Genomic DNA, 13,069 nt, shown 5'->3' on the forward strand with positions numbered 1-13,069 from the left:
CCTCCTCCTCCTCCTCCTCCTCCTCCTCCTCTCTGTTGAAGGGAGAACAACAACAAGCACAACACGACAAAAATTAAGCAAACACCAGAAACATATACACACTTGCACATGTGCCCAGCTGCCTAACCGTCGCCCCGTTTGTTTTGCTTCTTGCGTTTTCGTCCGCGCCTCTCCGACCGTTTCATGCGAACCTCATCGTCTGTGTCACTGCACGTCGTTCCATCCGCACGCATCTCACAGTGCCAGTAAGACGTGCCCTCTGATATCTTCTCGGGGACAATACGCCACTTATCGCATAAATCACAACACACCCAATGAATGATCTCCACCTCCTCTTCATTCAAGGCTTTCTTTGTGGCGTCATCCTCCACACGACCAAGAACGCCACGGGGTTTTGCACCCCGGATCCCTCTTGTGTTATCAACATCATCGCTGGCATCAATATTCTGCTGGGCGTCTTCCGTCTTTGGCGGTCTCGTGCGTTTTCTTCCAGACACCTTTTTGGGGAGACATCCCTTACTCGGAGCCTCCGCTGCCCTTGCCACGGGCTCCGCGGGTGCGGGAGCCGACGCCTCCCGCTTCACACGGGCGCCGTTCAGCGAAGCATCGGTGCAACCAGGGTCAGCGGCTGCCGCGGGAGGCGTCTCCACCGCCTCTAACCTTACGGCGGAGGTCCGCTCGCTCGTTTCTTCTGGACGAATGTCTTCAATCGGCGGCAATGGCCCGGAATCCACTCGCGTCTGGGCACCCTCCTCGCGTGCCTCCGCCCTCATTCGCCGCGGCGGACAACCGAGTCGTCGGCAACGACGGGGGGCCTCCTCCTTGCAAGGCACTTGGGCCACGCGGGTGCTCGTTTCGGCAGGAACCACGGCAAGGCTTTGCTGCCCCACAGCTTCCCTCTTCTCTTCCCCCTTCTCCGCTTGACGGGGTTGATTTCTGCTCTCCGGCGGCAAAGTGCTCCTCAGCGCATCCGGCGAATCCCCCCCTCGCTCTTCACGTTTGGGCGAAACGGAGTCGGCGTGCTTCAAGCCCTCCGCAACAACAATTGAGGCCCGCACGACGCTCTCACGCTTTGCGCGGACCTCCTCCGGGACAGTCAGGATATTCTTTACAAAGGCCCCGAGAGCCCTTTTACGCAGCGCTGCTGTGAGTTCACGAAGAAGCGGGAGAGCCACCTTCACGGAAGCACTGCCTTTACACACCGAAGTTGATCCCACGATGGGGCTTCGACCAACTCGGCGACCACTACTAGCCATCGTCTTGGTGGCCCCATTTCCAGCGTTGTCACTGGGGGACGCGGCAACCGCAGTAGCAGAGGCCGCAGAGACCTCTGCTCCAACGACGTCACGAAGGGCTAGATCACCCACAATACCTTCGGTCCTGTCGCTCTCGGAAACTTGATCCGCCTGACCGCAAAAGACAGGACCCAATCCTTCCTGCTCTGGCACACTGCATGAGCCAATATTTAATGCCAGCGCGCAAACAAAAGGTGCACCACCAGGAAAGGGTTGATGTACACGTCGTAACTTCCCACAGCGGTCACAACTGATCCAACAGAAAGAGGCAACCACGACCTCATCGTGGTGTATGAGTGCGCCCACTTGCTGCGCAAGGCGCCCATTGAGCAAAACTTCTGCCGCAATTCCATGAGTTTCACTCTTCTCGTGTTTGTTATCCATTCCGTTATGCGGTTTCCGCGCCAGACGCTCACTACGCTTTCCATGGAGCTCTTTTACCAATTCCTCGTTCAGTTGATCCTTAGGAGACTGCTGCGTACATCGCAGGCGTGCACCCTTGCTGCTATTGCTGCTGCCGCCTTCCTCTTCTCCCCTGACCCCGTCCAAGGTGGCGTACAACTCCCCCAGCCATTGCTCCCGCAAATCCGTCCATGCGTCTTCGAGGGCACAGTAAACCCACTGACAGGTGAAGTTAGCGGGGTTCGGTATATAATATGCGTTAACCTCCTTCGGCTCCTCCTGACCCCGCAGTTTCGCTGGCTTGACAACCTCCATCACCTTCTCGTAGTGCCGGTGAAGTCGGGGAGACCGCCACTCCTCCTTTGGCGCGCCTTCCTCCGTCGGCGGCCGCTGACGGCGATCAGTTTTGGGCCTTGACGCCAGCTTCTCTAACCGTGTTGGACACGTCGGGACCTCGTCCGGGGGATGCGTCGTGACGGGCTGCGCCACCCACCGATGGCACCGCACGCACTGTAGAAGGACCGATCGCGTGACATTTGGAAAGCGATGGCGCAGCGCCCAGAGCGACTCGGGCATGGGAATGTAGCGCGCCGCGGAAGCAAACTCCTTCACTTCACCACACCTTCCGTGGTGCGGGGCGGCACCCCCGGCCTCCTTCGTACCACTCATGTAGGGCCTCCAGGAGAGGCTCTAATACAAAGCGCCCAAAGGGCTTTCCGTGAGGGGGCACGGTTGCCACGAATAGTGGCGAGAACATGCCCCAAAGGGCAATAAAATAATAATAATAATAATAATAAGGCAAATAGACACGAAATGAAAGTAGAGAAAAAAAATGCTAACACATACAGCGGCGGTAGGAATGGAGAGAGGAAACACAGACACAGAGAGAACGCATCAGAACTGTCAAAGAAGGAGTCTCAAAGTAAACCTAGTTACGCATGGAAGAATTATATTTACAGCCGCAAGTGTGGCTCCAATAAAGCAGAAGTAATAAAGCTGGGCGAGCGGGACGGCGGGAGAGAAGCGACGGCTGTGTTCCTTGAAACGACACCACGAGACATACCTCCAAGTCACCTTAATGCCCACCATATATATATAAACAGGGGCAGTCATAAGCAAAGGTTTTGTCCCAACCATCTCTGTTGAAGAATCACAGTTCAATAAGGATGCCTGTAGAAACTCAAAAAAAGTCAGTTCCTTTTTTTTTTTTGATCACTCCAAACCGGGAGCAATCAAAGTTATTCTTCCATGTGCATAAAAGACAGAGACTAACAGCACAGGTGTCTCCCATAGCTAAATAAAGTTCAATGCAGAAATAGATGTATATATATATATATATATTTTCAAACGCATTGGCTTGGAGTTTTAAGAGGTACGGTGCAAGAGGAGCCGAATACAGGAATGCCGACACCCACCCCTCATCGTAAAATTTTGCAGGAGCGGTGCAGCTGAAAGTTGGCAAATACACATATGTATTCCCCTACCGACGCCGTACAATCTTGCTTCCTGCTTATCAGGCGCCATTCAACAGCCGCCCTCGCCTCCTCCCAGGCCAACTTCTTCTCTCGAACACACATACAGATACACACAGGTGTACGTCAAGGCTTTAGACTCACAATCACACACGCACAGCTGCAACCCCTCCGCAACCTTCACACCTTTTATCCGCCGGCTTCCCTGGAGATCCGCCTCAGACCACGCATGTTACACGTCTCAAACGCCTCTTCGAGAATTCGATGTAGCTCCTCGTACGCCGCATCAAGGTCCTCGTTGAGGATAATGTGCGAAAAAAAGGTGGGGTTTTCTTCAACGAACCGCAACTCCTCCTCAGCAGTGCGGAGACGTCGTTGAAGGACCTCCTCGTTGTCCGCCCCCCGCTTCCGAATGCGCTCGCGCAGCTCCTCCATCGATGGGGAAGTAACAAAAATGTACAGCGCATTCAGCGACTCCTTATCGCGTATCTTTTGGACGCCTTTGATGTCCACCTCGAGGATGCAAACTTTTCCGGTGTCCCGCACCGCCGCCATCGCTTTCGCGCTAGTGCCATACAAATTCCCGTGCACCTCACAGAGCTCAATGAACTCGTCTTCGTCCTGCATGCGTTCTACAGTGGCACGATCAGAAAAGTGATACTCGCGTCCATTTTCTTCACCTTCACGCGGCGGCCTTGTCGTGTGCGAGACGGAATAGCCAAAGCGATCCGGAAAGTCCTTCAGCAAGCGGCCAAGAAGCGCTCCTTTCCCCACGCCTGAGGGGCCACAAATAGCAATCGCGTCCAATGGGGAACCACTCTTCACCATGTTTTATGCGGAAACAAATTTGAGTGATCACCCCAGATCTTGGCTCTATGGTTTGGCACTCACACTCACTTTCCCTTTGCGTTTAAGAGTTTTTCCCCCTTGCAGCACTTAACTTGCAGGCAACTCTCTACCACGCACCACATTGGCGGGGGAAAAATAAACAGCAACAAGGGAAACCAGAAAACAAAAACAAAAAAAAAAGATCCGTACACGCGAGTATGGCATAGAAACGGATAAAACACGACGCACGTGTGTGTGCTTCCAATATTTTGGTTGCGGACACTGAAAGGGAGGGTCCGCCAAAGACACATTTCTCCCCCCCCCCCCCTTTCTCACCGCTTTCCTGTGTGTGTTGCTGTTTTTACTGTCTTACAGGTTTCTCCAGTAATGCACACGTCTCCCGCATCCTCTGAATGACACCTCGGAGCTCCTCCGCGTTGGTCACTGCCGAGCTAATCCTTTGCTCGATGCCCTCACGTAGCTCGGTCTGCTCCTTCCGCAGTGCCGCCAAGACGGACCGCATCGCGTCAATGGCGCCGTCTCTTCGTTTTGGCTCATGCGCATGCATAATGGCCTCAAAAGGGAAACACCAAGGAGGGAGCGACCCCACATCCTGGGCTCTTGAAGAATCTCCACCGTCAGCGACGTTGGACCGACCTCGCTTCCCGCCGCCACGGCAAGAATTGTCCGCGGATGCATTGTCTGCATCTGGCTGCACGTGTAATGGCACACTCTTTTGTCCTGGAAGCACGCAGAACGACGGTGGGGTCTCTAACCCCGGCTGCGGTAACGTCCGCACGGTGGCCAGAAATCGTGCCACATTCAACGTTGGATGAAAGATGCGTATCGCATCTCGACGCTCTGAAACAATGGAAAATTCCTCAAGATCATCAACGTTCACGCAAATCCCCCGCTCCTCCGTGCAAACTTCCCCGATACCCGCGTCGTATTCCGCAACAACTGCGGAGTTAGTTTCATTGGGTTCTTCCACATGCCTCTTTGAACGAGGTCTCGTTATGGCCGCCGCTGAATAGGATGTCGGCGACAGCAACGGATCAGAAGGTGCCAAGATAACAGTCGGTGGCGGTTTGGTCTGTCCAAACGTTGAGCTTAGCAACTGAGGTGAGAAATCGGCTCGTTTCTGGAGAAGCACCATGTGCGACGCCGTAAAAGGCGCGATACCAAGCCACGGGCGAAAGTGAATCTCCATTTCCACCAGGTGCTCCGCCCATGTGTCGTCCATGATAAAGAACGGTGGATGCGTTAACTCGCGTTGTGGCTCAGGGAAACTATTTGGAAGCTTAAACACCACACGGTCAACTAGGGCATACAATTGGGAGCCGCTTGTTGCCGCCTCTCCTTCTTCCCTTACCGAGGCTGACAGCGTTCCTGCCTCGCCCGAAGTATACAACTCCCGACGATAAGCTAGGTCTTGTGCTGCGGAGGACCCATCTCGAAGGTAACTGTAGCGTAGGTGTGTACATCGACTGATCCCCGCATTGTAATCATGTGGATCATCGCCGTTACCCTCATTATGTGATGCTCCCTTCTGACTTTTCTTCTTTGCGCGTCGCTGGGGGTTTGCCCTCCCACGGGGCACAGACGGCGGTGCGGTCGGTGCTGGCGACGATGTGGGGGCACGACAGAGTGAAAGCGGCAACGCAACACTCCCGACACAAAAGGGAATCAACGCGGCGCCAGTGTAGAGCACGTGCTCCTGCTCCACTGCCGCCGGCGCCGGCGCCGGCGCCCTTTCACTGTCCCGCATCTCAGTGTAGATCTAAAGAAACTATAGACAACAACAACAACAACAAAAAGACGCCTGCGTATGTCTCTGTCTACGACTGTGCAGGAGGAAGAGGAGGGGGAGGGAAAAAGGAAGGAAGGAATGAGGGGGAACCCTTTTTTTTTTGTTTTCGTTTTAGCCAAGTTCGCAGTGTTTCATCGCAAGGTGCATGAGCAAAGAAAGAGAAGACCAACAGCGAGACTAAAAAAAGGTAAAAAAAATACACACACACTGCCCAGAAAGTGGTGTGGGCGGATGCACAATCGAAAGCACATCACTCCACTTGAGGCGGCGAAGACACCAGCGCCGACGCAGCACCAGAGACCAGCAGATCAAACCTCCCCTATTACGGCAGAATCCTGTGGGTCCTTCTGCTGACGGGGGCCCAACGGCGTGGGGCAGCGGACTCAAGAGGAATATTACTAATAATGTCATGAGGACATGAAGTGACATACTCTCACCGCTACCACCAAAAACAACAACAACAACAGCAGCAGCAGCAGCAGCACTTACTCTTAGTGTCCTCCTCTCCGTCACCAGTTATTGTTGCAGTGCCAAGGTGACGTCGACACCGACGTGGGGCCAAACTGCGCCGTAGCGACAAGAGTCATCCGAGTTGTAGACGACCTTTTCGCAGACACTGAAAATGACACAAGTTTCTCAGGCGCCTTGAGAGGTATTGGGGAACAACGCCAACGGTGGTACCACCTCTTGGTGGGCCAGCTGCCTGCGATTCTCCCCACTGGAGGCCGTCAAAGTCAGGAGGCTCAGCACGGGAAGTGCCTTTTCTTTTCAGCCTGGGCACGGATGGCAGCCACCCTCGCCGCACTGGGATGCATGAATGTTTCCCTTGTTTCTGCGGCCTCGGCCCAACCACCCTCACACTTCCCCATCACAATCCATTCCCCTGTGCGGTAAAACTCGTAGTCCTTCCCCTTTCGTTGCTGCTCCCTTCCAGAGCTCCTCACGCCATTCAGCGGATTCCAAGAATCGCTGCCACTTGTGTCCCTGTCGCCGCTCTTGTTGTTGTGAATGCTGCTCGGTGTGTCGGACGCCCCCTCGGGGGCCTCGTGGCGCCGCTGCTCCACAAACCTGCGACGAGCCTTGTCGACGGCGACGATGCCCTCGATGATGCGATCCGTCACGAGATCCTTCCGGGTAATGATGCCAACGACGTGGTTTTCGGAGCTAACGACCGTCAGGTGGCGCAGACCCAGGGTGCGAAACATAGTGTAGGTCCGCGGAAGCGTCGTAGTTTCGAGGACGCAAAAACCAGAGTGGTCGATGTAGGGCGAAAGATCAATGCGAACCTCCAATCGCGTTTCTAGCGGCGGCACGGTGCCCAGCAATTTGTCGTAAAACAAACGCGCCTCCACTTTTTTTCCAAATTCGTAGGTGCAGATAGAAGGATATGGTGTAAAGTGCACGTGCCAAAGGAGAATCTCCAGCTGCTGTCGTACAATGATACCCTTGTATGTCCGATCACGCACGCTTTCTATAGGAAAGGCGTTATGGCGGGTGCTCTGCAGGACGTCAAGAATACGTCCAATGGTGCACACAGTCTCCAATGCCACAACTGGCGATGCCATCACGTGCCGAGCGTCAAACATGGGGTACTTGTGAATTTCATTCTCAAAGTCGAGCATCGGCACACAACGCATTTGGAGTAGAATTGTGTTAATATTTTGTGTAAAAAGTTCTGTTGTCTTCTTGGCGATGGTAATACCCATCATAAGCGGTAGAAGATGCTGAAAATCGCTGGTGGTTTCCATCAGAATTGTACAAATGGAGAAGGTAAGGCCGGTCGTGCCGCCTATAAAACTACCAGCTCCAATGAGGGCAAATCCTCCTGGATCCGCCCAGGCGGCCGCCGCAGTGTCCCCGACCACCGACACCGCCGCGTAGTGCACACCAATTCCAGCCAGTCGGCCGACCGTTGCCCCAATGACAAGTCCAGGGAGTAGCGTGTCACCACCCAGTGAGACACCAAGAAATAAGGCGGAGGCGACAAAGTAGATGGAGAAGAAAATCAAGAGCACAGGTGCACCCAACATCTCTTCCGTATGCCAGCTAAGTAGAGTCTGCACCACGGAGTCGGCATTGGCAAAAGCGAGCGAGGCGTAGCCATGTAGCACACTCAATGTTGGTTCGTCGCGTCCCACTTCCTCGTTGCTTTCGCTTCTCGTGGAAGTAGCGGCCCGACAGAAGAATCCATTCGCCCCATAGTAGGCAATAACCGTCACGTTTCGGGTGTTAAGCAGGGTGGAGGGAACACCCACGCATGGCCCGCCCATCGCAGTATGAAACCCGGCTGGAGTGAGGTTGCCCTTCGTCGTTTGCTGCGGCGCGTGCATCTGCGTGCCGCCGCTCTCCTCAGCCCCTCCTGGCGCGGGTGGTGACCATCCGCCACCGCCCATCGCAGCCACCACCCAGTAGTTGATGGACACGTAAACGCCTGTAAAGAGCACCGGCAACACGTAGCGGACGGCCTTCGTCTTCAGCCGCCGCTCCAGCCGACGCCGAAGCTCCAGCGCGAGAGAGCTCAACCGGACAAAGCCCCCCGCAGCTACGCCACAGAAAAGTCCAACAACAATCGCTGGGACAAAGTAGACAATATGCATCCGCACCAGCTGCTCCAGCGACACACAAGACACAAAGGACTGCACCATTTCTGAGAGGAGTTCCCCTTGCGGGTAGAAACGGCGGTCGCGAAGGCTGAAATAGGCAAAGAAGGAAAAGTAAATTTGCAGCGTCAGGGAAGACACCAAGGAAGCGGCAAAGACGTAGAGGGCAAACCGCACGGGCAGGATCGTAGAGATAAGCTCCATTACAACCATCAGTCCACCAATGGCAACACCAAAGGCCGAGGCAACCCCTGCTGCTGCCGCAATCACAATAATAATTCGACGATCACGCGGGTTACGAAAGCATTCGATAATATTTACGCTGTCACAGCGAAACGGACGCCGTCGTTGAAGAGCCTGGGCGCCAAGCATAGCACCTGCTAGAATAAGTGTGCCAAAGTGTCCTGTACATGCTCCGCTGGCAACACTGAAGATGATAAAACTCACCTTTGCCAGGAGCACTTTAAAACTATCGAGCATAGGATAATTTACACCATTCAGGTACGCCACTACTTCAGGCAACCCAGACCCGATGCTCTCAGGGACAAGACAACATATAAGACTTGACATCACAGATAGCATCACACTAAACAAAATCCACATTAAATAGCCTTTTGCGGGGGAGCGCGGTTCAATACCGTAGAGGCCAGCACCAGCTCCTTCAAAGAGGGCAGCAATATCCAACTCAGTGCGGTTCGTCATTGCATATCGATTTGAATCACTGAAAGAAAACCCTCGAAGCCCAAATCCTAATAATTCGTAACGTATGCCGTTCAGTACATGCAACAGAGAAACCACCGCGATGGCGATGGCACTCGACGCGATACCCAGTCCAAAGACAAACACCCATATGAACCAACGCGGTTCTTGGCTGCGGCTCTCCAGGTGGTCCTTGTACACTATCGTAGCGGGCTCATACGTGTCGACAGACTCATACCGCTCCATCTTCAGGCGTTCATGTGGCAAATAAAGACGGTGGTGCCTCCTTGAAAGCATCGTCCACAAGTGCGTCCGCATCGAGGTGGACTCAATTTCCTGCGGAAGTGGGGAGGAATACGACAGCAAGGGGTCCTCGCATCCCTCCGCCACCACCTCAGCCGCGAGCAGGGATGTAACGGACGTCATCCTCTTCCTATCCGCTGGCGCAGAGAGCAATGCTGCGACTCCTCAGTAGGGACAGACCAAATCAATACAAGAAAAAAGCAAAAAACAAGCAAAAAAAAAAGGCAGAGCCAACGCCACTTTACAAAATAAACTAAAAATGATATAAACTGTGCGGCTCCTTCACTTTTAATCCTCCGTGTGTGTGTGTGGAGGGGGGGAAGCAACTTGCCACCTTGCTTCTCTCCGTTTGTTTATTTCATACCAAATAGAAACATGCAATGATTGAGGAGAAACAAATAATAAGAATAAAAAAGGGGGCGTTGAGGCGTAAATGCGGGTGCGAACAGTGAAGCGGTGCGGCGACACCCAAACGGACACACAAACGTGGCAGCCACAGACGCTCCTCCCACTAGGGACAGGCATTTAGACAAGCTCGTTTTTTTTTTTTCATTTCTCTTGGAGGGGAAAAACGACACCTGCTCAACCAGAAGAAAATACGGACACAGTCACGCCGACTTCACACCGTCCTGTTGTCTCTCGCTGCCTCTATCGTGCCTCCACGCCCATAATAAAACCCCCAACGAAAAATGGTCTCAGCTGCAGTAGGTGGCATAGAGTCGCTCCATAAAGGCGACATACGCATCCTGGTCCTCGCGATTCCCCACGGCCATCAGCGGGTGCCGACTGTGCTTCAGCTCCAACACCTCCACTGCAGGGATCTGTGGACACTCCCGCCTGACGGTGTCGATCAGCCGACGGGTAAGCTTGTTTGGCACCCGGGTGTCTTTTACAGACATCACAAAGGCGATGGGGCAGCGAAGTTGCACTCGATCAGGGTCAAAGGAATACGGTTCATCTCCTTCATAATCGCAAAAATTCCGAACAAACCACAACGTTAAGCGTGGAAACCAACAAGATGAGTTAATCACATTATGCAGCGTATCAAATGGTGCCTCAACAACCACAAGAGATACATATTGTGCCAATTCAAGCGGCAGTTTCATCGCGGTGTAAAATGTGGTGGTGGCCCCACGACTGCAGCCAAACAAGACAAGTTTTAAAGGAAGTAATCGCCCTGGTGATGAGTGCGCAGCCAAGTCATTTTCACGCTGTGACTTAACTGCAGCTTTCTTTATAATTCGAACTGCTTTTCGAATCTCCCGCCGGCATACCGCCTGGTCCCTGTTTCCGCCTACATTTGTCATTCGCACCTGTGAATACGCACACCGTCTAGGATAAACGGAGAACGCAAGAGACGTGACCAACTCCTTCAGCATCAAGAGCCAATGCAAAGGGTTGAAGCTACACTTGTTATACACTACTTCGTCTATTTCAGGAGATGCCATGACATTGTGCAGAAGCCTCGGTGCCACACGACAGCTAGCGTGATAAAGCAAAGGAGGCTCTTCCTCTGCCGTTAGCACGTAGTTCCCATGCCCCATTTGAAAGGCCAGCAATTCGTCTGCTGCATGATCTTCGATTGTCATGGAGTCGACATGAGGTTGCCAGCTACACGCATTTTCAAGGACATCTACGCCATCCACGCCGGTGTAGCGCGAGATCTGGCAACGCTGAGCCGTGATGCCAGGAGTGGCCACCGTTATGATATTCTGACGGCATGGGGGACTGTCTTCGTACGGTTTTCGCCTTGGAATCATCTGCGAACTTGTTCGCCCACCGTACACACACACACACACACACACACACACACGCACGCACGCAAGCAAGCACGCAAGCAAGCAGGCAACAAGAGCTCACTGTACCTTCAACCACATATGCGAGATGCACAAAAGTGAAGAAAAGAACAAAGAAAAGGAAAAAAAAGAAAAACGTCATGAAAAAGAAGTTGTCCTCATTTCTTCTTCTCTTAGAAAAGTCTGTGGGTCCTGATTATTATCTTTTGTTTTGTTTCAACTTCACCCGGCCCTTTTCCCTTTTCTTTCTTTCCATCACCAACTTCAAGCCGCCTCAGTAGAGCTCCTCAAAGTCATCAAGAGCGGCGAGCGCGGACTGAATCTGATCACGCTGCTTCATTTCCTGCGGCTCACCCCCTGTGTCATTATCGTCGTTGTCATCTTCCGTATCACTGATTTGTCCCGCCACCGCGGCGGCTCCATCTTTCTTTTTCAACGCGAGAGGCGCCGCGCCAATTGCGGCTGTCGTCACCAGCGGTGTCGCAAAGCCCAAGTCCGTGGATGCCGCTACATTAATGTTCTCTGTGTCAACCCCAATGAGTTGCAGGAGCTGATCTGCCCGCTTTGCCTCCCTATTGCGCCGCTCCTCCGCAAGAGACTCCAGAACCGGGTCAACGCGGGAGCGGTAGGCAAGATACTCACCCAGCATCTCCTCCACCTGCTCGCGGATCATGTCCTGCACCTCATCCGTGTACTTCGCTGGGGCAAAAAAGATATCATACGTCGCGGTTTCCGCCACCCCCTCGCCTCCTTCCGAACCAGACGCGCGTAAAAAAAAGCGCGACGCATACAGCACCTCCATCCGCCGCATCTCGTCGTAAAGCCGCAGAGCCTCCAAGACCTTGCCCTTTGTCGTCTCTAAGAGCGCACGACTCTTCTCATATTTCTCGATGAGTGGGGCAAGGTATTGCTTCTGCTCGGCAAGGTCATCGTCAATAATTTTAAGTCGTGTCGTTTTGCCAATTTTCTCCCGTTCTAGTGTGATATTTGACCGGCGTTGTTGCTCCTCACGCTTCGCGGCATTGAGGATGCTGTGCATGTTCGCAAATGCCGCAGAACGCAACAGGCCACCTGGGCGTCTACTGCTTGCAGGCGGTTTGTCCTCTGTGCGACTTGCCCTTGTTGGTTCGGAGTGACTTGTAGCTAAACTTTCTGCCTCCTCCTGCTTTAGCAAGTCATCCAGCGAGGCCTGCAGACGTGTCCGCTCCTCTTCTAGCCGAGAGAGAAGGGAGTTAAGACTGTTGTAGCCTCGCTCAACAATGCGCGTGCCTTTACGCAACATTTCAAACCGATGTACCATCGTCGCAGTGTGCCGGTAGAGTAACTCGCGTTGCGCCCTGGTAAGAGGCTCCGGATAGTCCTCATAGAGACGCAGTGCCGCGGCGTACTGCACCTCTTCATTGTCACTGCTGGTATCAAGCACCTCCCCATCCGCTTCAAGCGGACCCACATCGCCGCATTGGCCGTTGCCATACATGAACAGATGCGCAGGCGCCTCCGACACGTACGTTCCGACGTGGGAGTCCACTGCTGCAGGCAGCATCTTCTACCGTCTCCTTCCTTCTGCTTATGCTTTTAAGGCGTAAGCGAGAGTTCAAGAAAAGAGTTGAAAAAAAAACCTCCCAAGAGGAAAAACCCGCAGCAGTAAAGGGTATATATAGAGAAAGGAGTGGAAAAAGAACAACAACAGAAAAAAAAATCACGCGATAAGTCTCTTCCGAGAAAAATAATAAGAACTCAGCGATAAAAGGGAGGAGTGTGTGCGGGTGGGTCGGGAACGCATGACAAACTCAAGTGCATAAACGATATCGGGGCCCATTAGGCATACCTCTATTTTTGTTTCTCGTTGCTTCCCCTCATCCTC

At 53.4% G+C, this 13,069-nt stretch overlaps 6 protein-coding genes across 6 annotated transcripts, besides 11 other annotated features; all 6 read right to left on the reverse strand.

Moving 5' to 3' along the window:
* Positions 1 to 31: a microsatellite.
* A 91-nt stretch (positions 32 to 122) lies between these two features.
* On the reverse strand, positions 123 to 2,366 carry Tco025E_01675 (uncharacterized protein; the record flags this gene model as incomplete). The annotated part of the gene is made up of 1 exon (XM_029368612.1): positions 123 to 2,366. One exon carries the CDS (start codon positions 2,364 to 2,366, stop codon positions 123 to 125), a length of 2,244 nt encoding a protein of 747 aa, XP_029231252.1.
* Positions 2,367 to 2,466: 100 nt separating this feature from the next.
* Positions 2,467 to 2,494: a microsatellite.
* Positions 2,495 to 3,012: 518 nt separating this feature from the next.
* Positions 3,013 to 3,038: a microsatellite.
* A 320-nt stretch (positions 3,039 to 3,358) lies between these two features.
* On the reverse strand, positions 3,359 to 3,997 carry Tco025E_01676 (guanylate kinase; the record flags this gene model as incomplete). Its single annotated transcript, XM_029368613.1, has 1 exon — positions 3,359 to 3,997. The coding sequence occupies one exon, from the start codon at positions 3,995 to 3,997 to the stop codon at positions 3,359 to 3,361; it is 639 nt and encodes a 212-aa protein (XP_029231253.1).
* A 152-nt stretch (positions 3,998 to 4,149) lies between these two features.
* Positions 4,150 to 4,198: a sequence feature (A-rich).
* Positions 4,199 to 4,358: 160 nt separating this feature from the next.
* Tco025E_01677 (uncharacterized protein) lies at positions 4,359 to 5,765 on the reverse strand (the record flags this gene model as incomplete). The annotated part of the gene is made up of 1 exon (XM_029368614.1): positions 4,359 to 5,765. The coding sequence occupies one exon, from the start codon at positions 5,763 to 5,765 to the stop codon at positions 4,359 to 4,361; it is 1,407 nt and encodes a 468-aa protein (XP_029231254.1).
* A 27-nt stretch (positions 5,766 to 5,792) lies between these two features.
* Positions 5,793 to 5,814: a microsatellite.
* A 33-nt stretch (positions 5,815 to 5,847) lies between these two features.
* Positions 5,848 to 5,895: a sequence feature (GA-rich).
* Positions 5,896 to 6,250: 355 nt separating this feature from the next.
* Positions 6,251 to 6,291: a microsatellite.
* Positions 6,292 to 6,550: 259 nt separating this feature from the next.
* On the reverse strand, positions 6,551 to 9,532 carry Tco025E_01678 (putative chloride channel protein; the record flags this gene model as incomplete). Its single annotated transcript, XM_029368615.1, has 1 exon — positions 6,551 to 9,532. One exon carries the CDS (start codon positions 9,530 to 9,532, stop codon positions 6,551 to 6,553), a length of 2,982 nt encoding a protein of 993 aa, XP_029231255.1.
* Positions 9,533 to 9,600: 68 nt separating this feature from the next.
* Positions 9,601 to 9,632: a sequence feature (A-rich).
* Positions 9,633 to 10,104: 472 nt separating this feature from the next.
* Positions 10,105 to 11,169, reverse strand: Tco025E_01679 (uncharacterized protein; the record flags this gene model as incomplete). Its single annotated transcript, XM_029368616.1, has 1 exon — positions 10,105 to 11,169. The coding sequence occupies one exon, from the start codon at positions 11,167 to 11,169 to the stop codon at positions 10,105 to 10,107; it is 1,065 nt and encodes a 354-aa protein (XP_029231256.1).
* A 23-nt stretch (positions 11,170 to 11,192) lies between these two features.
* Positions 11,193 to 11,222: a microsatellite.
* Positions 11,223 to 11,262: a microsatellite.
* Positions 11,263 to 11,299: 37 nt separating this feature from the next.
* Positions 11,300 to 11,341: a sequence feature (A-rich).
* A 138-nt stretch (positions 11,342 to 11,479) lies between these two features.
* On the reverse strand, positions 11,480 to 12,748 carry Tco025E_01680 (uncharacterized protein; the record flags this gene model as incomplete). Its single annotated transcript, XM_029368617.1, has 1 exon — positions 11,480 to 12,748. One exon carries the CDS (start codon positions 12,746 to 12,748, stop codon positions 11,480 to 11,482), a length of 1,269 nt encoding a protein of 422 aa, XP_029231257.1.
* Positions 12,749 to 13,069: the final 321 nt, after the last annotated feature.

Source organism: Trypanosoma conorhini (assembly GCF_003719485.1).
Source record: "Trypanosoma conorhini strain 025E chromosome Unknown Tco_14.4_contig_00058, whole genome shotgun sequence".
In the NCBI taxonomy this organism is placed as follows: domain Eukaryota; phylum Euglenozoa; class Kinetoplastea; order Trypanosomatida; family Trypanosomatidae; genus Trypanosoma; species Trypanosoma conorhini.